Source organism: Eriocheir sinensis, chromosome 35 (genome assembly GCF_024679095.1).
Source record: "Eriocheir sinensis breed Jianghai 21 chromosome 35, ASM2467909v1, whole genome shotgun sequence".
Lineage (NCBI taxonomy): Eukaryota > Metazoa > Arthropoda > Malacostraca > Decapoda > Varunidae > Eriocheir > Eriocheir sinensis.
In genome coordinates this window covers 2,115,625-2,143,314 of record NC_066543.1, presented here as the reverse complement: position 1 = coordinate 2,143,314, position 27,690 = coordinate 2,115,625, and the positions used below count along the sequence as shown (strand labels likewise).

General features: G+C 44.3%; 1 protein-coding gene and 1 long non-coding RNA gene across 4 annotated transcripts in view; one reads left to right on the top strand and one right to left on the bottom strand.

The window, feature by feature from the left end:
• LOC127007251 (uncharacterized) overlaps positions 1-18,307 on the bottom strand; it is a 294,850-nt gene extending 276,543 nt beyond the window's left edge. Inside the window, exons 1-2 of the long non-coding RNA XR_007760128.1 lie at positions 18,012-18,307; positions 5,039-5,088 (exon numbers count right to left, since the gene is read on the bottom strand). This is a non-coding gene — a long non-coding RNA (uncharacterized LOC127007251). The remainder of the gene's footprint in view (positions 1-5,038; positions 5,089-18,011) is intronic.
• Positions 18,308-21,078: 2,771 nt separating this feature from the next.
• LOC127007247 (integrator complex subunit 15-like) lies at positions 21,079-27,546 on the top strand. 3 transcript variants are annotated; one of them, XM_050877974.1, is made up of 9 exons: positions 21,079-21,216; positions 22,363-22,484; positions 23,221-23,324; positions 24,315-24,539; positions 24,890-25,070; positions 25,322-25,511; positions 25,865-26,156; positions 26,481-26,700; positions 27,060-27,546. In XM_050877974.1, exons 2-9 carry the CDS (start codon positions 22,412-22,414, stop codon positions 27,140-27,142), a joined length of 1,368 nt encoding a protein of 455 aa, XP_050733931.1. In that variant the 5' UTR covers positions 21,079-21,216; positions 22,363-22,411; the 3' UTR covers positions 27,143-27,546. The 3 variants fall into 3 exon arrangements, with proteins under 3 accessions (XP_050733931.1, XP_050733933.1, XP_050733932.1); XM_050877976.1 differs by having other exon boundaries at positions 21,080-21,216; positions 25,340-25,511; XM_050877975.1 differs by having other exon boundaries at positions 21,197-21,335.
• Positions 27,547-27,690: the final 144 nt, after the last annotated feature.

Sequence of the window (27,690 nt, the reverse complement as noted above, 5' to 3'; positions counted from 1 at the left end):
TGAATCCTCCTCCAAAGTCTCATATTTCTCTTCTCAAGCATCCATCCTCCTCCTCCTCCCCTCCTTCCCCGCTTCGTAAATCCCTAAGACTTCCTGCTCCCTCTGCTTCCCCCCTCCCCGCTCTTCCATGTTTCCTCCTCCTCATCCTCATCCTCCTTCTCCTCCTTTCTCCTTCTTTTATTTTCTTCTGGCATCGTCGAGGGCGCAGACGTATGACGAACGACTTAAGAGACTCAAACTCTTTACGCTGGGAAGGAGGCGCCCACGGAGGGATTCAATACAAGTCTTCAAGTACCTCAACAAGGCCAATAACACCGATCATTCGAAAGGCATTTGACCTCTACACTAATCCCAGCACTAGAAATAACACTGTAACGTTACATGGCAAGCAATGGAACACAGATATCGCTGAGAGGTTTTTTTGTCTTTCTCGAGTAATCCGTCACTGCAACAAACTCTCTCAAAGGATGTAGTTAGTGGGAAAACGAGGTCAAAGTCTTTATGAATCGTATTGAGCGCTATTTCGTTGTGACAGGAGGGAATTGAATGAGCCTGTGCGTACGTTGAGTTTGTGTTTCGGGTTGTTGTTTTTTGAAGGTTACTGAAATGGCCGACGAATTAAGTCACTAAAGAAGGCAACCTCGTAATATGCCAACAAGCTTTCTGGTGCCTGCTGTTTAATGTTCTCGTGCTTCCTCCTCTTTTTCTTTTTTTTTTTCTTTTTCTTTGTCTCTATTTCCTTCTCCTTCTTCTTCTTCTTCTTCTTATTATTATTATTATTATTATTATTATTATTATTATTATTATTATTATTATTATTATTATTTTTATTGTTATTATTCTTTTCCTTCTACTTCTTCTTTTTCCTCTTCTTTATCCTCTCTTCTTTATCCCCTTTTCTTTTTCCCTCCTTTTTTCTTTCTTCTTTTCCCCTCTTTTTCCTTCCCTCTTTCACCTCTTTTTCTTCCTTTTCTTTTTCTTCATCTTTTTCTTTCTCCTCCTCCTCATCATCATCATCTTCATCATCATCATCAACACGGTCCACTCATCCTTTTCCTCCCTCCTCTGTTCTCCTTTCACCACTCATTCCCATTGTCTCTCCCTCCCCCCTCCACTTCCCTCTTCTCTTCCTCGTTCTCATCTACCTTCTCTTCCTCTTCCTGTTGACTGCCTGACAATGGTAGTTTCCTTCCTTTGTACCTCTTCACTTATGTTCTTTTATCTCCTTTCCTTCGCTGTCGTCCTCCTCCTCCTCCTCCTCCTCCTCTTCGTCTCCTCTTCCTTCTCATCCTTTATGTGTGCTTCCATTTGCTCATCTTGGCGCTGTCTCCCTCACCTCTTCCTCTTCCTCTTGAATATATATTGCTCTCCACCCTTCGCTTCTGTTCAACGTTCCTTACTTTTTTTTTATTATACGCATTTCAAGGGTTTTTTTTTAAGTTCTCTCTCTCTCTCTCTCTCTCTCTCTCTCTCTCTCTCTCTCTCTCTCTCTCTCTCTCTCTCTCTCTCTCTCTCTCTCTCTCTCTCTCTCTCTCTCTCTCTCTCTTTGATCATTCTTTTTTTTTGTCCTTCTGCCGCTCCTCCTCCTCCTCCTCCTCCTTTTAACTGTAACTCGCTCTTCCAACATCTACAAATCACTTTCAACACTTACACGCACCATGTCTTCTTACCCCTCCTCCTCCTCCTCCTCCTCCTCCTTCCCCTCCTAAACCAGACAGTGGGGCGATAAATTGGACAGCCTGGGGTCGTCCATCACGTGCCGGCGCCGCATCACCTGACCTGAGCCGTCACGTCATGTCTCCACGGGCCGGAAATGTCAGCGTGGTGCATGCGTGACCTTATTGTGGACCTTACGTATGCCTACACCCCTGACATTTAAAGGTGAAGAGGGGAGGGAGGGGGGGAGGAAGGAGGAGAAGGGAGAGAGATGGAAGGGAGAAATAGTGGTGAGTGGTTAGGTAATTAGATGGGTAAGTAGGTCGGTACGTGGATAAGCAGGTGGATAGGTAGGTAGGTAGGTGGGTAATAAGGTGTGTAGGTAAGAGTAGGGTTGGGTAGATTAGAAGGCGAGTAATCACATACATACATACATACATACATACATACATACAAGGGAGGCGGTGGCCGAGTGGTTAGCGTGTGGGCGTGGTGAGATTTTTCAAGGCGGAAGATTAACCCAATGTTGTCTGGATCTTCAATCAACCTTAACTTCAGTGACTTCGGTCAAGAGGAGCACCGGGGGGCACCATGGACCAAGGAAGAGTCATACATCACGGCAGTCACTATAAATAAAATTAGCCTGCGCCGTGTGTGTGTGTGTGTATGTATGTGTGTGTGTGTGTGTGTATGTATGTGTGTGTGTGTGTGTGTGTGTGTGTTAACAAGCCTGAGTCAAGCTCGTCATATAATTCATTTTTAATCCTATAAACGATCAAACTTGTGTATACAGATCTTTAGACACGATTTCATTTGGCAGAGCAATGCGTGTGTGTGTGTGTGTGTGTGTGTGTGTGTGTGTGTGTGTGTGTGTTTACCTTTAATTTAACCCCGGCTGTACAACATAACGCCCCCAGCTCGCCTCTTCTCTCCTCTCTATACAGACTTCACTATTTATTCTCTCTATAGATTCACTTCGTATTGACTCGCCGGCTCGTGAATGGCTCAGGCAGCGCGCAAACACCGGCCGCTTCAGAACGCTAACTTACGACACGCATTTATAACAAGTAACAAAAGCACCAGGAATAGTTCGGCTCGGCTCAGTTCGGCTCGGGAAGTGATACGTGTTTATTATGTGCATATATATACATTTTCGCAATAAGCATCGAGGAACGTGAAGTATTTAGTATAAACGTTAGAACTGTTTATGTGTTTGTGTTTGCGCGTGTGTGTGGGTGTGTGGTGGGGAAGTTGATGTGCGTGGGTTGTAGATAGACACGAGCGAAGCGGAGAGGAAAGGGAGAGAGAGAGAGAGAGAGAGAGAGAGAGAGAAGCAGATGGGGGAAAGGAGAGGAGGGGGAAGCAGAGGGAGGATGGGCATGTAGAAAGTTTCCGGGCCTAGGGGAGTGACGTTGTCGGCCAAGCATCTTAATGAGACAAGTTTGAGGTGACAGTAGGCACGGCGGAACCACATTGGCGACTTATTAACGAGGAGGCGGTAGTGGTGGTGGTGACAGTAAGGGGAGGGGGTGTGATGGTGGTGGTGGCGGGTAAGTAGTATAGATTGGTAGGTAGGAAGGAAGGAAAGTAGGAAAGCTAGTAAGTATAGGTTGGTGAGTTACATAAGGAAAGGAAAGGGAAAGGAAGGGAAGGGAAGGGTGGGAAAAGAAAGGGAAGGGAGGGAAAAGGAATGGAAGGGAAGGGAAGGAAATGAAAGGGAAATAAAACGAAGGAAAGGGAAGGGAAGGGAAGGGAAGGGAAGGGAAGGGAAGGAAGGGAAGGGAAGGAAAGGGAAGGCAAGGGAAAAGGAAAGAAAGGGAAGGGAAGGGAAGGGAAGGGAAGGGAAGGGAAAGGAAAGGAAAGGAAAGGAAAGGAAGGGAAGGGAAGGGAAGAGAAGGGAAGGGAAGGAAAGGGAAAAGGAAAGAAAGGGAAGGGGAGGGAAGGGAAGGGAAGGAAAGGGAATGGAAAGGAAAGGAAAGGATAGGAAAGGAAAGGAAGGGAAGGGAAGGGAAGGGGAAGGAGGAGGAGGAGGAGAAGGAGGAGGAGGAGGAGGAGGGGGCATTAGGTAGAGGGGGTGGGGGAAGATTTACTGCTTTGAAGACGCTGGAGACATATGAGGAGGGAGATGAGGGAAAAGGGAGCAAAGAGGGAGGAAGAATAAGAAGGGTTCAATGTTTACCTCCCCCCCTTCCTCCTCCTCCTCCTCCTCCTCCCGCTATGACCCACAAGATGGTGTTTGCGCAAGGCTTTCTAGTTAGCAATATTGCGGCTGAGTCAACGGCCGAAGCCTCCACAAAGATACACACACACACACACACACACACACACACACACACACACACACACACGGACGCGCACACACACACACACACACGCAATATTTCACCCAGCGTCAAAGGGGTTTCGCGTTCGACAGGTGAAACGCTAGATATCAATATTACACCACTGTTCTCACCTGGCTCGTCCCATCCTATATTACCCCTTTCATTTCTTCACCTCAGCTCACCTCACCTCACCTTTCATGTCTCCCTTCCTACCCCCTTCCTTTAATATAGCCCATCATCTTTCTTTTTAACCCCTCTTTCGGCCACCTCTTTGGATTCTTTTTAGGAGCAGCGAGTAGCGGGCTTTTTTTATTATTGTTTCCTTTTTTGTGCCCTTGAGTTGTCTCCTTTGTTGTAGAAAAAAAAAATGTTCCATATCTCCTTTACCTCACCTTACTTTTCGTGTCTTCCTTCCTTCATCTTCCTATAAGTACGACCCCATCCCATTTTCTTTCATCCACCATCCTATCCTATCCCCGACCCATCCCCCATTCTCATTCAAACCTCCCTTCCCATGTCTCTCCTTTCACTACCCAACCATTCCCTCACCTTTTGTCTCCCTTTCCTTCCTTCTTTTTAATATCCCATCCTATCCAGTCACCTACCCATTCCCTACCCTCATCCCTACCCATTACCCCTCTTCCATGCCTATCCCTTCCTTTCTATCTCCTCTTCCATGGCTCTCCTAACTAACCATCTATCTCATCTATTAAAAATTTGAAGTAATATGAAAACGGACCAAAACATAAGCCATTTGCGGTAACTAATGTTTATTCTCTCTAGTTTTCGTTCAGTCTATGTTCTCTATCGTTCAGAAGGAGGCACGTAATTCATTGTCCAGCGGTACGCCATTTGAAGTTACTGGGGTTTATTTCTCTAGTTTTCGTTCTGTCTCTGTTCTATCGTCCACAAGGAGGCACGTAATTCATTGTCCAGCGGTACTACAAAGCCAAAGGGCCGACGGGACGGAGATGAATACCACCGCCACAACGCGCAGCTACAGTGTATGCTTCCAACTTTACTACCAAGACTACCAATACTAAGACAGACGTACATACCTGTCTTCTCCCTCTCGCGGTGATGGCAATAACCTTCGTCGGGGTGACACCTGCAGCGGAGAGCAATCAATTAATCAATCAGTCAGTCAATTACGTATCGATCAGTCAAACAATATCTGTCTGTCCGTGTGCTTGTTTGTTTGTTTATTTTTGTTTGTTGGTGTTTATGTATGTGATTGTATGTATGTATGTATGTATGTATGTATGAATCGTCTATCTATTTTCTCATCATCTATTTTTCTTATTTATCTAATAGTAGTAGTAGTAGTAGTAGTAGTAGTAGAGGAAGGTGGTAGCAGTCATATTATTATTATTATTATTATTATTATTATTATTATTATTATTATATATTATATTATATTATATCTATTATTATTATCATTATCATTATTATTATTATTATTATTACTATCATTATCATTTATCATTATTAAAACCCAACACGCCTGGCCCCGTTGCAGGCTCCTCGTACACCTGGCACACACCTGCCCCTTCCCCTCTGAGCCTTATCCCGCGTATTCTCTCGGCCACGAGGGGAAAAAATTAAGGAATGTTCGAATCTGCATATGATTTAGGGGGGTAACTTATGTGGGGAAGAAGAGCCATTCGTGAACGTATATATAAACCGATTATTTGAGGGATGGAGGGATGCTCTCTCTCTCTTTCTCCCTCTGTCTCTCTCTCTCTCTCTCTCTCTCCTTCTGTCTATCTGTCTATCTATCTATCTATCTATTTATCTATCTAACCCAAACTTAACACAAACCTAACCTAACTTTAACCTAACCCAAACCTAACCTAATATTAACCTAACCTAAACCTAACCCAAACCTAACCTAATTTTCGGGGGTAACATTTAGAAGGAAGAAGAACCTCGACAGTCAACCAGTGTATCCCAATAAGTCTTTAAACCCGTGATTACATAATTGCACAAACATTTCCTCTTGGTGCCTGTAAAGCCATATATATGTTAATGCTTCAGAAGAGGAATTTATAAGGATTAACTCCCCTGACGTTTTGTTTTGTTGTCAGGAAGACGTTTAGACAAAGAGAAATTATATATATTTATTACATGAATTATTTTCCTCCAGTCACTGCAGAATAAAATATATGCAAGATTTTCAGGAGTAAAAATCAACGGGATGAACTCTGCTGAATTATCTGAAGGAGTAAAACGTGAAGCCAAGTAGCAGTTACATATATTAACCACACACGTTATTTCCCTCCAGTCACTGCAGAACTGCATATATGCAATTTTGTCAGGCGCGAAAATTACCGGGACTAACTACGCGTAAGTTCTTGTGGAAGTAAAACATCGTCTGATTCCTTCCGCGTATTCAGGAAGCGTATTGAAGGAGAAAGTCTTAATTAGCGTGGCTACACAAAAATTTCCGCTCGCTCAATGCCGCGCCAAACGCTTCTTGCGCGGAAACTGACAAGATTAATTCCCCCTGACATTATTTTTTTTTGTGGGAGTAAAACGTATAAGCACACTTGCATATTCAAGGAGGAAGACTTAACTAACATGTAAATTGTAGTTATATTAAATCTTCATCGCTTCAAAGTCATATACATGTTAATGGTTCTTGTGAGGAAATTATCGAGATTAATTCCGCTGACAATTTTTCTTTTCTTTTTTTTATAAGACGCTGATAAGTCCACTTGAGCATGCAATGAGTAAGGCGTTAAATGTACTACACAAGTTTGCACCTGTATTAAATTTAAGTTTATTATGTCAAATGAGATTCTTTATACGCATTTTTCTGTTATTTTTGCATTCTTTCTTATCATCCACAGTTCTAAAATGCAGGTGTTGGTAGAATTTACACGTCTTCACCTGTATTATACCTGCATTATACCTGTATTATACCTGTCCTATTAGTCAGGTATTAAGACAAAAGTAGTTACACACATTTTCGCATTATTTCCCTCCACTCACTGTCAAGTCATATATATGCAAATTTCGGGGGCGCGGAAATTACAGAGATTAGCTTTCCTAATATTTTTTAAGGGGTATAAAACGTGAAGTCAGGAAGTAATTACACACATGCTTCACGTATTCTGATGTTTTAAGTCCCTGCTGGCGTTGAATGTCGGTATTCTGTCACTATTCATAACTTTTCACATGCATTATAATGACTCGTAAGGTACAAGGAAATACACCTGTTGCAATTAGTCTTACGTCACCCTAAATTAATTCCCACAGGTGTTCAATGTCGGTTTCTATCACAATTTCATACACTCGTTTACCTGTATTACAATAAACACTTCAGATATACACCTGTTTCGGTCACCAATACGTCTCCTGCTTAAGACTTAAACGCTTTCAAGAGGAGAGAATCAAGACACATCTTCTGATTTTGACCCTCTTTCAGCTACTATTATCAACTTTTAATTAACCTGTATTACAATGAACACTTCAGATATACACCTGTTTCGGTCACCATTACGTCTCCTGCTTAAGACTTAAACGCTTTCAAGAGGGGAGAATCAAGACACATCTGATTTTGACCCTCTTTCAGCTACTCTTATCAACTATTTGCAGCAGCGCCACAAGGCTTTTTTTATTTACTCTTTTCTTTACCCTTGATCTGCCTCCATTTGTATTAAAGAAACAAACAGCCCACGGATGTCCGATGGAGTTATTCTCTGATAAAAAAGCGAGAGCGGCAGGTAGTGTCCAGGTGGGTAAGCACGCACAGGTAGATTCACTCTCACCTGAACAAGCACGGCGTTAACTCTTTCCTCTCATCCCCGGGCCACGTTTCTGTTGAGTTAACACTTCTATTGAGTATTACAGTTCGCTTCATGCCTAACCTGAGCCTCGCCGCCGCAGCCACACAACACCCAGCAAACAACATCACGTGAAAGGGAAGTTTGAGTTTATCCAAGTTAATATGAAGACCAGTGTTATTAGCTTTACAACTTTGTGGCCTCCCTCCCTCCCTCCCTCTCTCTCCATTACCCTCCCTCACACCCACCAGTCCTTCCTGCGTTCCTTTATTTCTTCCTCCTTCCCAGCATCTCTTCCTCTCTCTCGAAGCTTCTGTCTCCCTCTTTTTTTTTCTTTTGTATTATTAGCTTTTTAATCCACCATCTTACCTACTTCCCTCTCTCCCTCACTCCCACTATCATTTCTTTTTTTTTCTTTTTTTATCCCTCCCAACATTTCCTCCTCTCTCTCTCTCTCCCTCTCTCTCTCTCCCTCTCTCTCTGCATCCTTCCCTCTCTCCATCTGTCCATCCATCCATCTCTCCCTCCCTCCTCTCTCTCTTCCTCATCCACATGCACAATCTTGATCATTTTCTCTCCCTCCCTTCCTCTCTCACACCTTTATCTCTTTCCCTCTCTTTCCCTACCTCCCGCTTAACAATCTATCCATCTATCCATGTGTTCCTCCCTCCCACCACCTCTTCCTCTTTCTATCTTCCTCCCTCGCTGTTCTCTCCCTTCCTCCCTCTCCGCCTTCCTTCTGCCTATGGTCTCGTCATATCAAATTATCATCTTTACATCCTTCTTTCCATTCCTTCAGCCTTCCATGTTTTTCTTCCTTCCTTCCTTCCTTTCTTCCTATGCTTTCGTCATATCAAATTATCCTCGTTACAAGTTATGCTACCTTCAACCTCCTCTCTCTCCCTACCTCTCTTACACTCCCTCCCTCATTTCTTCCCCTTCCCTCCCTCCCTACCTCCCTTCTTCGTCACTTTACCATGCTCTCTTCCTTAGATACATGAGGGGAAATGCTTCACAGGCTCAGGAGATGGGAAATTCCTGCGATAATTGACAATATACATGAGAGAGAGAGAGAGAGAGAGAGAGAGAGAGAGAGAGAGAGAGAGAGAGAGAGAGAGAGAGAGAGAGAGAGAGAGAGAGAGAAACAGACACACGCACACACACTAACCCCACGCCCCCACAGCCTCGCTTAGGGTCCATTAAGGGCATAATGACATCAGCGTGAGAGGAGAGCGCCGGGGAATGCTCCTGGAGTTCCCGTCGGCTCCAACAGAGGGCGTGTGCGTGCATGAGTACGGACCCGCGTGTCATAACCCCTGGAGTGTGTGAATTACCGGCGCTGACCTTTTATCGACCCCCCCCCCCCCTCTCTCTCTCTCTCTTGCCACCTACCTACCTTCCTTCCCACTTCTACCTCCCCCCCTCTCTCCCTCTCACCACCCATCTCTCCCTCCCTCCCTCCCCCCCTCACTCCCTCCCTCCTCCCGCCTCTCCCTCACTCAACCTGTTGCATCAAAGCCGGTCTATACACACGGCACGCCGCTCTTAATAGTTAGTTATAGCTGCCTAATGCCACCTATATCCACTTGATGTATGAAGCTATGGCAGTGTGTGTGTGTGTGTGTGTGTGTGTGTGTGTGTATGCATGTATGTATGTGTGTATGTATCTATATATGTATGAAGGTATGGGACAGAGCTTGGAGCTACATTGTGACCGATCTCTGGGAACGGCTGGACCCTTCTACACCAATCACCCTCCTGGCTAAAAGAGGTAGAGTGACAGCTCCGGTCAACCTAAAACCTTTTAAGACTTCGGGCCATATTCTCAAACATTTGGCAATTCTTCCGTAAGAGTTGTGGGCCTTTCCATGGGTAGTTTTACGCCACCTCAAGCGACAGGTTGGACTCCTTGTGTTACATGCTCACGGTCTGATCACGTGTTGGACTCGTGATCGCCAGCCAGTACCCGTCCGTTCTGTACCATGAAGGCGAAGAAATCACTCATGAGAATCCTATTCATCTCCTTTTCGGACTTTGGAAATTGTTGATGTGTAAGGCGAAAGCGTCTGAGAATAACCGTCGCCTGAACAAGACGTAAATCTCGCATGGCACCAACTTCACGCCGCCGCCACGACCAGTCGATATTTTATCCTGTCAGCCCAGCCTTGAGGTTATTTATAGGTAATGACAAAGGTGCTTGGAGGTGCCGTGGGACGGGGGGTCGGGGGAGGGTTGATGGGTGGGTGGGTTGGTGTGGGTGTGGGTGTATGTGCTTGCAAAGATACTAATCTAATTTCAGTAAAAATGTCGTTAATTCACATAAAGACAGCATAAAAGATTTTTAAAAATTACCAACTAATTACAACTTTGAGAATGTTTCCTTTGTGACGAGCAGCCTGCAATTCCTTCCCCATCTAATAATCCCTGGCATGGCGCGCCCAGGTGACACAAACGCGCATCACACAAATAAAGCTGCCTGTGTGGGGGGCGGCGTTTCATCACCACGTGGCCTGTTGCTGCGGAATGTGTTAACTCGATTCCACTGATACTGAATACATTTGTCGCAACATCCCATGCAAAACTCCCTTCCTACGCAGTTAATGCGGACTGACAGCCTCCCTCCGTGCCTGAACGCTGCTGCGGACAGGCCAAAGTGAAATTTCAAATTGCTTTCGCCCATTTGAACACACACACACACACACACACACACACACACACACACACACACACACACACACACACACACACACACCATCATCATCATCATCATATCAACTGCAGGACATAGAATATCTCCAACATTCTCAACCTCTCCAACGATGATGATACCAACAAAAACAAGAATATGAAAAACGATAAAAAAAACAATAAGAATAAAAGGAGCAATAAAAAAGCAAGTTGCTGAATAACTGGGTATAATTTTCCTTGTTATATAAATATTAGAATGTCCAGGAATGGGCACAAGTTGAAAATCCCTGAAATAACAAACATTACACTCTCCTCTTCCAACAAAAGGCAAGTAACAGCAACAGAAACAGACATTTTTATATATCTATCTGTCTGTGTCTATCTGTGTCTATCTATCCATCTACCTCTCCTTGGCGTCCGTGGAAAGATGTAGGGCACGGCAAAAAAAAAAGCATCACCACAATCTATGTTTCAGCGAGAGGGTTTGAATGACAAATTATCTCATGAACGATTAACGGAAAAATTAACACAACAACAATTATAATTCTTCAGAGCGAAGAAAAAACACTTGAATAGCAATCTACCAATAAGACATCAAAAGAAAATCCCCACAGCTATGTTTTTCCATTTTGAGTGAAAATAAAGCGTTAGGTAACCACACAACGCAACGACGAAACAGGAGTGAGAAGATAAAGCAAAATCTATACAATTTCCCTCTCGCTGCAGACACACAGGCGGGCTCTGATTCTGGTCTTGGCGGTGCGGCCCTCGGCACAACTTTAATTCGTAACACAACTCTCCATTTAACTTGTACGGACCCGACACTGCGAGGCGGCTGCTGTCGGAGGGGTGGCGGCCTCGCAGTGCAGGGAACGACGCTTAAAGGGGAGCACGACGGTTACGGAATAAGGAAGGTGCGCAGCAAGACTGGCGGAATAACGACATTTGGCGGGATAACAGCATTAGGCGTGTTTTGTATTCGTTCTTAATCAAACATTGTGAATTTTGCCCACACGTGATGAGAAAATTATGATGAAGGGAAGTTAGGTAACAGTACACAAATATGAATAAAAAAATGAAGAGAGAGAGAGAGAGAGAGAGAGAGAGAGAGAGAGAGAGAGAGAGAGAGAGAGAGAGAGAGAGAGAGAGAGAGAGAGAGAGAGAGAGAGAGAGAGAGAGAGAGAGAGAGAGAGAGAGAGAGAGAGAGAGAGAAAATACAAGCTTACAGGGAAATGAGAATATGCTATGGTCATATTTAAGATGAAAGAATTATAATACACACACACACACACACACACACACACACACACACACACACACACACACAGTAACCATAAAAGTAAAACCAACCTTATCAACTCTTACATCAACTTTCCTCGAGTACAATAATCATCTTTCCCACCGCTTCCCTATACTATCTAATAACCTTATATAAGCTTTCTCCCCCTTCCACTCCCCACCTCCACTCTTCCTGGCTTCCGTCCTCCCTCTGGGTCACCTTTCAGCCCTAGGTAATATTATCTTCCTCGGTTAATTGTAGATGAAAGGAAACCGCTCTCCTCAGACTGACCTTTTGCCTTTCTTCGTAGCTATCGGCAGTACTACCAACTTCCCTCCACTCATGTCTCACTGCACCTCCCTCCTTTCCTCCCTCTTGCCCTCTATTTCTCTATCTATCAATCTATCTATCCATCTATTTCTCTCTCCAAACATGAGCCATGCACCAACTCACCCCTTACCCCTCCCCCCTTCCGGTCACGAGACGGGCCCGCCAGCCTCACGCAGCCAGTCAACCAGACGGGTGAGCGAGCGACGGCGCTTAACAATAATAATGATATTAATGTTTTTTCTCCACCATTGTGACGCGGAGCGAGAGTTCCGTGAAGCCGACGGACGCTTGCCGCCTTGCTTCCCCACGTGTATTGTGTAGCTTTTATTCAGAGGCAGGGAAGAGAGAGAGAGAGAGAGAGAGAGAGAGAGAGAGAGAGAGAGAGAGAGAGAGAGAGAGAGAGAGAGAGAGAGAGAGAGAGAGAGAGAGAGGTGAGGGGGAGGAGCCTGTGAGTAGCATGCAAGGTAAGATTGATGACCTGGTACGCGACAGGTGACATGGTTACATTGTCGAGCTGCTGCACACACACACACACACACACACACACACACACACACACACACACACACACCTTCAATACAACTTTTCCTCGCAGCTTAACGATGTTGGTATTCATTTTTTTTTCAACTTTCCCTTTTTTTTTACTTTTAATGCCATTTCGCACGTCATATATTTTTTCTAACTATTTTTTTTTTCCTACCCAACGCTCTCATTCATTAGTTATTCGTCCGCGGAAAATAGGATCCAAATGCCATAGTGTATATTTAAATGCCGGCAAATCAAAATTATTGCTATACTGTCGAGCGCAAAACGCAAAAACTATATAAAAAAAAAGGAACGGAGAGGAATATTTGTTTTCAATCAGTTTAATATTTTTTCGGTCTGTTAATTATTTTTGGATCCGCGGAACTGAATAATGACGACCGACAAACTCCATGGAAACAGAGCGCTTTGTGTGTGTGCGTGTGTGTGTGTGTGTGTGTGTGTGTGTGTGTGTGTGTGTGTGTGTGTGTATGAGCGAGTGTGGGTGAGTGGAGTGGGTGAGTAGGAAAAATATTCACTCTTTTTATTTTTTCTTCCCTCAGACAGACTTCATTTGTCTTCACTTTTAGGACTCCAGAGAACAGTTCCCTTTGTGTACAGAAGCCGTTATTAACCGACTGCCTCACGCCGCTCAAGATAACGAAACATTCATTTAGTTATTCCCTCCTCGCCCTAGAGAATAAGCATGGTTCTGAGGATAGCCGCGATTCCTCGTTCCTATCGATTCTTCACCTGCTAAATTTTCTACACAACTACTATATTGGGTGTCTCTGTTAAATTCATTTTTTGGTGGAATACTGAGGATTTTTCTCATTCTGATTCCATTAATTGCCTATATATAGCTGGAAAAAAAACAGCAGAAAAATGCACCCAGGAATGTCTAATTTTCAAAATCCCGAACTCCCTAACTGATTTGTTTCGCTCGCCACTCGCCCCTAATCAAGTGGCTACAAAAGTCCACATTTAGAGTAAAAAGAATCCCCCCTATAATAGATCTGGGTACGGCCCGACGTTTAAAGTAATGACTAATATCATTAACTTGTTCTTTACTCCCACCACGACAGACACACTCCAGTTATCACTCGAGCATAGGATCTCTAAATATCTCTAAATAAAAACTAAAAAATAATAAAATAGTTACACACACACACACACACACACACACACACACACACACACACACACACACACACACACAAACTTGTTCAACAGATATACTGACTAACTTTTCCCTTACCTTTAACTTCTCCCTCACCCTTACTCCCTTATCTTATTTATCCCTTACCACCCCACCCACCCCCGCCACCACTACCGGCGCCGTGGAACCTTACAACAACAGCGGCCGAACAGTAACGAACTAAACACGTGCAGGGGAAAGATAAAAGGCTTCACGACGCCAACTTCGATTCGCTCCCCCCAGTTGCTTTCGGCCACAACATCGTCATCATCATCAGCAGCAGCACCAGCAGAGGCAGCCGCAACACGAAACGGGAGCCTCGGAAACACTACACCTAATTATCAATGTTTGGGAAAGTTTTGCGGCTTCAACATGGCAGAAGTTTAACCAATCTCTCTCTCTCTCTCTCTCTCTCTCTCTCTCTCTCTCTCTCTCTCTCTCTCTCTTACTTTATTATGTTTTTCTACAACTTTCGACGTAAGAAAAAAACACATTTCAAACTTTCACTCTTTTCAAGCCTAATCTGACTACGCAATTTTCAACTTTTGTTTGTTATTTGTTCGAGCAGCGTTTTGCGGACCCTGTTTTGTGTGTCTGCCCGCGGCTGCCTCCGTTGCGTAAAAAATGTGTATATGATTGAAAGCGTTGTAAAAGCGATAAAGGAATAAAGCAAAATAAAACGTTCCACGCGAAGTTATAACAGATTGTTTGGGGTACGAACGAAGGGTGTGAGCGGCTTCCAGGGAGGCTCTGGTTGGCGGGGGAGCATGTCATATAGTTCCTAAGGTATGTTGGCCATTCAAGTAAGTACTTACATCAGGAAAAACAAGAACTACTCTGCGATGGAGGCAAGAGAGAACAGACAAAAAGAGGAAATAACGCAGTGATGTTTCATGTTCCAGAGAGCAGGAAAACGCCATCAAGTTAGAGCAAAGAAGAAAGACTATTTTGTGACAACCTATTCAAGGAGAAGCTTGGATTAGAAGCAAAAATTGAGCAATCATTTACCATTCTGAGACAGAGGAAAAAAGAGGCCATGGCAGAGAAGGAAACCAATGCAGTGATGTTAAACGATTCAAAGAGCAGGAAAACGCCACCAGGTTAAAAAGAAGAAAGACGAAAGAAAGACTTCGTGACAACCTCTTCATGGAGAAGCTTGGATTAGCTGCAGAAATTGAGCAATCATTTAAAATAAAATAAAAAGAGGACAAATATAGGCAACTCGTAGTGAGCCTTGGATACAGAGGAATGAAATGTGACGTGGTGAAGAGAGGGAAACTTCTGAGGGAAGAGGAGGATCCAAGGCTGAAGATAATAGGATCACCACCAGACCAAAAAAGACAAGAAAATGATCAATTGAGGAAGATGTTGCAAGAGAAGTGGATAAAGAGCTAAGAAAAAAAAATCTGGAGAAGGAAGACGAGCACTGACAAGCAAGAAATAGAGAGGAAGAAATTGAGGCCAGTAAACAAGTTTTAACCTAACAACCATAAACAAACAGGGATCAAATTTATGTACTCAGTAGATTCAAATATGGCTCCTCAGTAATGAGTTCACACAAGCTGAGTTTCTTCTTTGTTGATTTATACACTAAGCTATTGCCTGTCATATGTGTGGAGAGACCCCTAAACCTAATCTAACTAAAACCCAATCAGACATCATATTTGTGTACACAGTAAATTCATGTTTCCTCAGTAATGACACTTCCTATCAAACAAAGTGAGCTCTTTATTTGCTGATATTTACTATAAATTGTTGCCTGTTATGTGTGTGAACAGACCCTTAACCTAACTATAATAACACAAACAAGTATCACATTTGTGTACTCGATTCATAAGTTCCCTCAGTAATGAGACCTCCTGTCTAACAAAGTGAGTTCTTCTTTATTGAATTTCACTGTGAATTAGTGCCCGTCATGTGTTGTAGATACCCTTAACATAGCACTTTTCTGTTTGTGAATCGGCGCCAACGATGAAAGCATATTCGAATGCAAATATTTTATGGGATTTTAATTGATTAATAAAGCTCTCAAACATAGGGCAAACGCAATGAAAATGAGAGAAAAAAGCTTGATGACTGCAAAGGCCGTCGCAATTTCCAGGCCATCAACGCATTATTTATTCCATTTTTGCTTTAATTAAACCCTGTCATTACGAGTGCCATGCTTCGTAGCCTATGTACATTTGTAATTATTGGGGGATCAATATTGTTTCATTTACGTGTGTGGTTGTAATTATTTCCGGATCCATACTGGCACACACACACACACACACACACACACACATCCATTGCATATGACCAAACCAAACATTATCGTGATAGCTTATTAATAGGCTAACGCACGGTGACTATGATGATAATAAATAAACGAATAAGTACTGATGATAATAATAATAATAATAATAATAATAATAATAATAATAATAATAATAATAATAATAATAATAATAATAATAATAATAATTAACAAAGAAGAAGAAGAAGAAGAAGAAGAAGAAGAAAACTACCTACACTTTCAGTTTTGTCCTGCTACTTTCAATCAACTTAATTATATAACTTCTCAAGCAAATAACCCGCGTCCATTATTTATGACACCGCTAATAACTTGTGTGCACCGCCCCATCTTTAAATAGCTCTTACGAAATGTTATTATAACCATTCTAAGCCAGCCTAAGTAAATAAATGAATCTAACAAACTAAACTCAACAGCCTAGAATGACCTGACGTAGCATTGATATATAATTAACGACAATACTGCGGCGCAAAATCGTCGTCCTCCCAATCTTGATACATGCTGCCAGTGTGGACGGTAGCGATGATTTGGGAGTCTTTGCATAGCTCCACACACACACACACACACACACACACACACACACACCTGAATGCCAGCGGTAAGGAATAGTACAGGTTTGGTTCAATTATTCAAAAAGTATTAATATGTGTATGTTACACGTAATTTATAACAAGCTTTGACAAGATGATCAGATCGAAAGGAGGATGTGGATTCGACGAGGAAAGAAAATATGCCATCAAAGGAAAAGAACAAGGAGCAGCTACTTTAATATCCAAGTGATTATAGACCATCTTATGACGACAATGAATAAAAGTTAGAGAAAATTATGAGGCTGGACAGAATGGTAATTAGTGATCGTTACAAGTGGTTTGAAGAGTAGACTGGATAGTTACATGGATGAGGACGACAGGTGGCAGTGAGGTGTGGGTGCAGTAAGGTGACAGGTTACTGGTGCGTGCCTAGTACCCCCGGTATAACGAGGATCAAGCCTCTACCTGTAACCCCTGAAACTACACCTCACCCATCGTGAGTGGTGGGGGGGATTCTGGAGCTGCCCTGTGTAGGCCACCCGGCCTCCTGCAGTCTCCCTGTGTTCTTATGTTCTTATGAAAGAGCGGTTTTTAAACGCAAAAAACTTGGGGATCATAGATAGAGGGAAGAAATCATGGATGAGTTATCGGTCAGATCGTATCAGGAGCACATATGTCTGAGCAGCGGTGATCCCTCGTCCTGCGGGCACTCAAATGACGTCACACCGAAACAGACCGAGTGAACCCAACGTTACCACACTACGGTACTCAGAACATCGTATTTTCCGAATTCTGGCACCCGCTAACCATCAATAATAAATTAACGGTTTTAGAAATAGGGACAAGTGAATAACGTTACAGGTGTGAGTGTGACAGTTTTGGGCGTCAAAAAGAAAAACAGAAGAAGCGGAGCAGCGGTGTAGTGCTATTTGTTGTTGTGGTTGTGTGGTGAATAATTGTAGTTTGTGTATGTTTGGTGGTTCGCTCCCGCTCATGTGTTTCGTTCCCTCTGGATCGCTCGTTTCGGATTCGCTTCGCACGCCTCCGTTTTCTCCCTTAGAAAGTGACGTAGGTCTAGCCGATTCAGAGGTTTGAAGCATTCGCAGCCTGCCTTTCCTGCAAACACCACCTCGAACCTCTGTCCTTGTATGTGTCAGGGCCCCTCTGTTGTCACTCCTTGACGGCATATTAAATACATCTAGAAATTGGAGCTTGGGTGTTGTCCTCCTCCAACCATCCTCGGCGGTCTGGTAAGGTTGAGTGGACCCCATGGCTACCTTCCCTCCACAGCCACAGAACACAGTACTCCCTGCACCTCACGGACCCATGTAATGCCGGCGTGACCTCGCCATGCTACGAGAAATACTGAAATACAATCATCATACAATGGATAGGCTACTTACTTTTCGGTGTTCCTCACCAGCCAGCCGAGTCAACTTTTCTCTCTGACTCCTGAGGCCTCTGCTGCGCCTCTCCCCACACTGCAGCACTCTGACGCACACCGTAAGCACCTACTGATCTACCGCGAAGCGACACGGCCTTGTAACTCGTCAGGTAAACACGCAAAAGTCTATATTCAATGGTCGTCCCTTGCCTGCGGTACCACTCCCGCGGCCCGCCATCTTGGTGCAGTGACGTCACGATTCACACTTCACAACGGTCTCACTTTGAAAATATTTGCTGACACTTTCTACTGAGGGACCACGGCCCGGTGGCGAAGCTTGAGAGGGCTACCTTTAGAGGTTATTCTGCCTGTTATTACCAGCTACCGGAGGATGCAGAAAACAGATAAAAGCAAAAGATATCTGGATTCACCACAACACCACCACTATTCACCCCTTCCGTGCACTCCTTTTTTTTAAGTGCTGCCTATAGCGTTGGTAGGCTTTCTTGAGGGGTCTCTTGGACGAGCCCACCCCGTCAGTGGCACAGGCGAATTTTATTCATAGTGGCTGCCGTGATGTAGGCTATGACTCGTGCTCAGCCCACGCAGCCCCCGGTGCTCCACTTGAACGAAGTCACTGAGTTAGGGTAATAGGGTTGATTGGAGATCTGGGCAGCATGTGGATTATCTTCCTCCACTTGGCGATGGTTGATAACTGTCAGCGTGCATCGGTGGGACTCCAATCTAGGTCCCCGGCCTCACCACGCCCGCACGCTGACCACTCGGCCACCGGCTCCCCTTTACTTCCATCACCATAATAGCCCCACAAACACCCAACCCTCGCACTCATTCCCTCCCCTCACCACAACACCCCACAGGCACCCCTCCTTCACACACATTCCCTCCCCTCACCACAACACCCCACAGGCACCCCTCCTTCACACACATTCCCTCCCCTCACCACAACAGCCTACAGGCACCCCTCCTTCACACACATTCCCTCCCCTCACCACAACACCCCACAGGCACCCCTCCTTCACACACATTCCCTCCCCTCACCACAACACCCCACAGGCACCCCTCCTTCACACACATTCCCTCCCCTCACCACAACACCCCACAGGCACCCCTCCTTCACACACATTCCCTCCCCTCACCACAACAGCCTACATGCACCCCTCTTTCACACACATTCCTTCCCCTCACAACAGCCCCCCCTATACACCCCTTTCTTGCCCCCGCACCCTCCACCGTCCCCCCTTCATAGTGTACTACGGGGAGTGGGAGGGGAGGGGGGAGGTGCAACAAACCTCAGCTTCATCACACGCCGCCATCACCACTTAAAGATATTTCCCTCGACTCTTGCCCCCCACCCCCCCCTTTCCCCAACCACCACGACGAACTGACTGCAGATGTACCGAGAGTCCCTTGACGGCGCTGGGACTGAGGAAGAGACAAGCTCGTGATGGAGGGGCGACCAAGGAGGAGAGGGGGGGGAGGAGCATGCATGGAAGATGAATAAATAACATGAACTCACCCCACCCCCTCAGGCCTTGTCACACCCTTCCCCACCTCCCCCCGCAGCTCCCACCATTCACTCTCAGGAACACAACATAAGGCACTGTGGTTATCAGCCCATCGCCTCTAGCTCAGCTCTCCCCGATGCTTTATTCACCCAGGAAGAAGCATCCCCTCTGTAACCTGCCGTAGAAAAGGATATAGGGATTATTGGTGCAGTGGTTAGAAATTTATATGCTATTGTAGTGAGGCGGAATGATGATGAAGACGAGAAAAACGAAGGAAGAGGAGGAGGAGGATCGAGGAAAGTAATGATGATTATTGAAAATGAAAAAGAAAAAAGGATAGGAACAAAAAGAGGGAGGGAGGAAAAGGCAGAAAAAAATAATGAAAAATCTGATTTACAGCCGTCATCGGAAGTGAAGGACGCGGCCTGGCACTCCGCACTGCCAGGTACACCAAGACACACACCCGCCCTGCAAACAATGGCAAATGTTCCTGGAAATGATTATCAGCGGGAATAGTAATATGTCAGCCCCTTCCTGGAGGCACGAGGGGGAACTGGAAGGAGTGAGCGGCTGGTAGTGGAAGGCGGACTGTCCGGAGGAGAAAGATGGGTGCGAAGGAAGGTCTAGGCTGGCGAGTGGAGGAGAGGTGGGGTTGGTGGGTGGAAAGGTGGGAATCTACCGCCCAAGCTACTGTAACCGTATCTCTTGGGTGAGCCTGACAGGGAAGTTGCATCTCCCGATCAGCAGCGCCATGCATAGCTACCTACATAGAATTTCGTCGTCTGTGGACGCAGCTGAGGGGGACTCCGCTGTGACCAGCAGCACTGCTTCTTTGGCATTTTTTAGCTCTATATATGACTGAGCAGTTTGTAGTGTTTGTAGTATTACAGCATTTCAGGTTGAATCACAGAGATCCTTCGTGGTGCAATGGTTAGTTACATGTCAAGTTAGAATTCGCGGGCCTGCTGGGTTCGAATCCCGGCCCGGGCAGTCGCCGTGCAGCCTACCCAGCTGTTCATCCTTCTTTTCGGGCTTGTAGATATGTGGGTCTTTAGGGAAACCCTGGGGAAAGTAAACTTGGAGAGGCGGTGGCCGATTAGTCAACGTGCGGACGTGATGATTCCGGTTTCATCAAAGTTCCCAAGACCTTGGAAGTGGTCTCAAGGAGCGACCACGGCCACCCAGAGAGAAAAGAAATTCTCGACTGGTATAAGGAGAAAAAGTCCCCAAAGAGTGAGGTGTGGTATGAGGGAAGCCTTTGGAGGTGAACTTATTTTCCGAGCTAGAACAGTGTCTGGACGAGACTGTGTTGCATGTCATGCTGGAATGTGAGAAGTATAGCAGAGAGAGAACGAAGATGATGCAAGTGTTTCTGAGTGAGATGGGACGTGTGAAATGAATGAAAGGACTGGAAGGGAGTAGATGGTGCTGCTGCTGGGGCTGAGTGCATGGAGAGACGAGTCGACGAGTGATTGAGGCAGTGAAAGAGTTCTGGGAAAGCATGTGGGGTGAAAGATGTAGGCAATGATATCTTGCCTCGAGTAGAACATCGTCCTTCTGTATGTTTTGTTTTCTTTCACAGATACAGATACAAAAGTTTAGCTTGAGAGAAATCTTCAGTTACCTGTGACATCAAGATCAAGCTCAAGATCCCACAACAACAAGCCGCGGCGGGGGGAGCCACGGCCACTGCCACAGGTGAGCCCGGCCCTTATTACCACACCGTCAGCTTAATGGCGTCTGAGGTGTTGGCCAGAGGAAGTTCTCGTGTGAAGGAAGTGTTGCACGCATGAGGGGTGACTTGCGTGGCGGAAAATGTAGGGAAATTGACCTATCTTTCGGACACTCCTCATGTAGTAGTCTTCCTATGTTATAATGTTCTTACGTTCTTATGACTATTGTAGGAGCAGTGAGTAGCGGGCTTTTTTTTCTCATTGCTGTTTCCTTTTTGTTACCCTTGAAATGTTTCCTCTACTGTAAAAAAAAAAAAAAGTCAGGGAGGAGGGAGGCACCTTCTTTTTAGCTGTTCCGCTTTGTATCACCTCTGAGGTCCTCCTTGCTTCTTCTCCACACTCATGCTTCGCCCTGCACTGAGCCCTGTTCTTTTGTGCACTTTGCTTACACAGACTTGCTTTTTTATTTTCCTTTCCAACTCCATCATCAACCAGCTGCAATACTTGAAGATGGAGCAGAGGTGTGGAGGCGGCAGGTCCCCAGACTGGCCGCGGTGATGACACATAAATCTACGACAACTGCAACTACAACTTAAGCTTACACTGTTCCTGTTTTGCATTTCCCCCTTTTGGCCTTTTGCTTGTTTTTTTCCCCCTTTTAGCTTTTTTTTTCCTTTTTTCCCCTTTTACTCTTTCCTTCCTCTCTTTTTTCCTTTTTTCCCTTTTCCCATTTTTTCCTCTTTTCCATTTCCCAGTTTTTCTTTTTTTCCGTTTTTTTTCCCCTATTCATCCCCCTGTTAGCCTTTTTTTTCCCTCTTAGCTGTTTTCTTGTTTTCTACTATTACACTACAGTAGAGATTGAGGTTAGGATTGCTTTTATTAGCGTGCTGATATCTCGTCTCCTACCCTTTATCAACTGCTCTTCTGTTGTCATATATGTACTCTACTAACCTTCAAACTTCCCGGGAATCAATAGGAAAGACAATAGAGATCAAAACATCTGTGAAAATAACCATGAAATGTGTGGGGGAACCCCTGTAGGTATGTAGGTAAGGTAGGTTAGGTTATATTTAGTATGATTGGATTTTTCAAGTTTATTTTTTTACAATAAATAGATGTGATAATCATTACTAATAGTTTTCTTATCAATGAATCCTTCACTCACCCACAGATCAGAACACACCATCAGATTTAGACCACGTTGCCACACCTCCTGAAAAATGTCCATCGACCTGAGTGAGCTGAAGCGGAGTGACTTCCCGACCTGCGTGAGGAAGGGGCTGGCCCGACTCGGTGAGGAATGCCCATGGAGACCTTTGCTTGTTTTCATTTGGCTGCCAGTCAGTTTTGATCCTTATGGGGCTATTACACTGGGCAAATTTTCCGTGGATCTTCAGTCGAACCACGATTTCTGCTAGCGTGGTTCTCATTTGTTTCTTGTTATTGCTGCTGCTGCTGATGGTGAGTAATACCGTCGTCCTTCGGTGAAGTCTACCGTAGCTTTGGAAGATCATGAACACGTCAGAAAACCACAAAAATATGAGAACCACGCCAGCGGAAATCGTGTTTTGCCTGAAGATCCACAGAAAATTTGCCCAGTGTAATAGCCCCTTTATTCACAATCATTATGTCAGTAGTTATTGGAACTTTTCAAAAATTAAATGTCTTTCTCAACCCATGCTTCATCTTTCCACCAATTTCTGTAAAAATTGGGCTGGTAGGTTTTGCTTTATCCTGCTATCAATCAGATGGAAAGACAAACCACATTGAAAACATAACCTTCTCCAACTCCATTGGCAAAGGTAACTAAAGACTGGTAAACATTCTTCATTTTGACAGCAGTAATTCATTTTTCTACCTCAGCTTAATTTTCTAAAGTACCATACTCTGCATGTTTTTCTGAGGATTACTTCTTGGAATGGTGTGTTAGAACAAGCCATCACACCCTACAAGATCAAAGACATGGCTGGTGTCAGGGAGAGCTATTGTTATGTAGCTAGACTAACAGCTCCTCCCATCACCCTTGCAGAAGAGGTGCTTCACTTGCCACCTGGTGCCAAATACCATGAGCTACAGCAGCACATCATGGACCAGTTTGTTTTCTGCTGCCGGGACTCCTCCTCCAAAATAAGGGTAGGTCCCCAGGTCCTCAGCTCTGCCACTCCACTCCCACACCAGACAGCCTCTTGGGCCACCTTTATAACCGGAAAAAATACACCATCTTTATCATCATTACTACTATTCTGATGTTACAAGCCTCTTATTCATTTAGAAACATATTTTAATCTGATTATTATCATTATTATTATTATTATTACTATTATTATTATTATTATTATCATTGTTATTATTATTGATGCAGAAATGTAATATCCAACTAGTTTATTTTTTCATTATTTAATTGTAAGACCCATACACCCATATTCATATTCTTTATATCATAATAGATAACTAAAGATACAATAATTGTAGAAGAGACTTCTAACTTAAGAACTTCAATTTTACAAACAAGAAAAGCAGGTTTCGTTTCATTTTGTTGATTTATTTCCAACTTTCAAGGATGCTGCCACCCATGTACAAGAAAAGGTAAGATATACAATAAATACAAATTATATTATTAATGCCTTAGTCTTTACTTAGTTTATTATTTTTGCCACAGCTTTAGAGAAAATCACATGTTACCCAAGTAGTGCTTAACCCGGTAGCAGCAAGGATCATGTTTCATAATGCGAGAACCGAGAAAAAAGAGAAAAATCACCCCTCACACAAACCATTTCATAATATATATCAAAGCATTTGTGATCAGATTATGTATCATCTATTTTGGGGGGTTTATATCGTGACACAAATTTGGCCCGTCGCTGCTACCAGGTTAATAAAGAAAACCAAGACTTGAGCATACTTATACACGTATTTCTCACACCTCACCATATAGATTCAACACACACTCTGCTGTTAAGGGGACTTCAGAAAACAGAATCAGCCAGCCACATCACCAGATAATTAGTTCTCTGTGCTCACCTAAGCTAAGATGCAAGCTCTAAGGCAAGCCTCATTTGAAGCAAGCTTGTTTCTGACCCAGACTTAAAAAAAGCTTTCCCTCCTTTGCGCTCCTCCCTCCAGGCTATAGGGCCGGTGGAGGAGCTGGTGGTGGTGCGTGAGCTCAGCCAGTACCTGGGCAAGATGGTGGACACAGCCTCCCGCAACTCCCTCTTCATCACCCTCTTTCACCCGTCTGCTCATGACCCCCGCATCCCCCACAAACTGCGCATCCTCTCTGCCCTTGTGTCACTGGCCATCGCTACACACAACGTATCAGTATTGGAGGCCACAGCCGTCTGGATGCAGGTACGCATCATATTTGTATTGGAATTATTTTACATAGCTTTCCCCATATTCATTGTATTGTCATGTTATCTACTGCTATTTGGCATGGCATCTGATTTATTTCCCCACTGTATAAATTTTGCATAGAAACAAAACTAGCCAGATTTAGTATATCACATTCTCTTTAAAAATTTCTAGGAGCTATTGGTAAGACCTGTCAGTGCTTTTATTTAGCTCTGCCCCCATTGAAGAAATTCCTGTGGACATCCCTGCTGTTAAGGAAGAAGTGTTTGCAGGAACCTTTCCATTATTTGGCTTAAAGTTATGAATAGTTGTTTTACTCTTTCTCCATTTCTATTTTCTTTAACTAGCAAATGTGTTGCCTCAGTGGGTGGAGTGGGGAGGTTTGCCGAGGGTTGGTGCAGGACTACTTTCAGCTCACCCCATCAGCTCCACCACACTTTGCAGCAGCCCTCAGAGCACTGCCCACCATGGCTCCACTCTTCACTGCAAACCTCATTACTACACTATCGCAACTTTATGCAAAAATAGGTACGGTACAAGTTCTCCCTCTCAACCCAACACAGATCAATAGGGACGGTGGAGTTGTGGGATTTGCCTACACAGACAACGGCAGTGCTAGTGTGGGAGCATATACAGTCACTGCCATTTACATTCTAAATAGTCAGTTGTATCCTGCCTCTCCAACCACTTATATATCTTACTCCATTAAGGAAACAAGTTTGTGGTAATGAGGGTGATGATATTGATGAATAAGCAACTTCTGAAGGTTATGGGGTTAGCCTCATCTACATTTTCAGGCAGTGGGGAGATGTGTGAGCGCCCGCCAGATGCCTTGGTGAGCACGATAGTGTGGTGGCTGAAGGGCTCCCCAGGCCTGCCACCCCACCTGGCCCTGGTCCCCCTCACCCACCCCCTTCCTGGTGTCTCCCTCCCCATGACAGCTGTACCACCACTGGCACCTCTTATGAAGTAAGTGTGTAACTTTATAAGTCTGGGGAAAGTTTGGTGAGAAAACTATTTATATCTGATTCATCACCCCATCTTCCTTTCCAACTGCTCTTCCCATTTACCCATCTCATTTATCATCAGTGTCCCTCTCCTTTACCCTTTCTTTACCTTTACTTATTCCTTATTCTAATACTAACCTTTTACTCCAGTCATGCACTTCCTTGATCTTTCCAACACTACTCAGTTCCCTCACACCTCTGTCTTCACACACTGCCCAATACTTTATTCACAATACCCACAATTGTAATACTCCAATATATATCACACACATTTCCCCCCACCCCAGCACATCATTAGCCAGCACTGCTTTACAGGTGGTGTGTTGAAGCACCCTTCTTCGAGCAGACAAGTGATTCCTCGGAAACACTTCCCCGGAAAACCAAAATGCTGAAAACAGAGACAGAATTGGACAAAGCTGCAGTCTGTACTACCCCCTCATCCTCCTCATCACCACCTCCCCCATCTGCATCAGCCTCTTCACCTCCTGCCTCCAAAGCCCCACCATCATCAGAGACAACTGCTGACCTCTATTCCCAGCTGCATCTCTCCATCCTGCAGACTCTTCAGAATGTCCCTTCAGTTCGGGCACGCATGACTCAAAAACAGGTGAGCACGAGTGGGCACAGGTCAGGTCAAGTCATCATACTGAAGGAGTGGGAAATGTTATACCAGTTTTTTTACATAATGGATGAGGGTAGTGGGGTGAAGAGGGTGAAAGGTAGTAGTTGAGGGAAAAGTTGGTAGACCAAAAAAGACAGAAGAGAGAGGATCCTGTATATTGAGCATACTGTAATGCAAAGTCACAAGTAGGAAAACACAGCTGATGTGTGCAAGCATGTATGAAGTCTTCCCAAATTAGTAAATATCAACTATACCCCATGACATGGATTAGGGCAATAGTGATAGACAGCAAATTCTGGCCTTTTCCAGGTATTGTGTCCAAAGCACGTTACATCAGTGGTGGATGCAGTGAGTGAGCGGATAAGGAATGCTAACAATAGCAGCAGCAGCAGCGGCACTACTAGCAGCAGTAATAATGACAACACGAATGGCCAGGTGGTGGATGAGGAAGCCACAGACACAGCTCTCAACAGATTGGCACAGATTATCCTTGTTGCACTTCAAACAGAATCTCTCTCTGGATCCCTGAGTAAGTGGCATGTCAGCAGTTACTTTTATTCCTTGTGTTGTTTTTCTGCTGTAATTTGACCTGTTATCGGATCAGCCATCAGTCACATTTAGTAGCCCAGTTATATTCAGCATGCTTGGTTCACATCCAAATGGTTCATTGACTCCCTGGTCACACCCAAGACACTGGTAGGGTCTCCCTTCTTGCTGCAGCAATCGTTCACACAGTAGAAATGAGTGATAATCTATATAATTCTGACCATTCTGAGATAATCAGTTGATTAAGCATATGAAGACTTGATGAACTTAGCATGTGAACTTCAAACTGTCTTCAGCTTCACATAAAAATAAACCATCAAGCCATGGCATTTTCCCTCTCAGGTGACATGTGGGACTCCCTGCACAGGCTTCCCAAGAAGAACAGACTCATCTCCACTCTCCTGTCAAGCCGTGAAGCTCGGTGACAGTGAGGGACAGAATTCAAGTGTCCACTTCCCAGTGGAAGTCAGACCATCAAACACTTCCCTAGGTTAAGTTTGCATTACCTCGTCACTTACACACACAAATTACACTTCAAGACGATCCTGTTTTTTTCTACTTGTTACATACAACTGTGTAATGAAAGCTCATTAATTATGTTTTAAAATATATTAAGAAATTACACTCTGAACAAATCAAAAGTTCTATCTAGGCCTAGGGTCTTTTCCTGATGAGATTTTGTTCGTTTGCTCAGTGAGTGGAAAAGTGACAGCATTTTTCAAGCACATGGTGTGAATGGTGTTTTGAAATCATTAAGGTACTGTCAAGGAGGGGGGCTGTTTGGGGATACAATTCTGTACCAGAAAAAGGAATAAACTGAGTCAATTATTATGTTGTTTACAACTAGTCTCAGGGTTGCAGTCAGGCTTGCACTGGTAAACAGAAAAAAACAGCAAATGGTCTTGTTAAAAATAAAGGCACATCTTTTTTTCTTCAGAATTCTTTCACTCAAACACTATATTATAGTAATAGA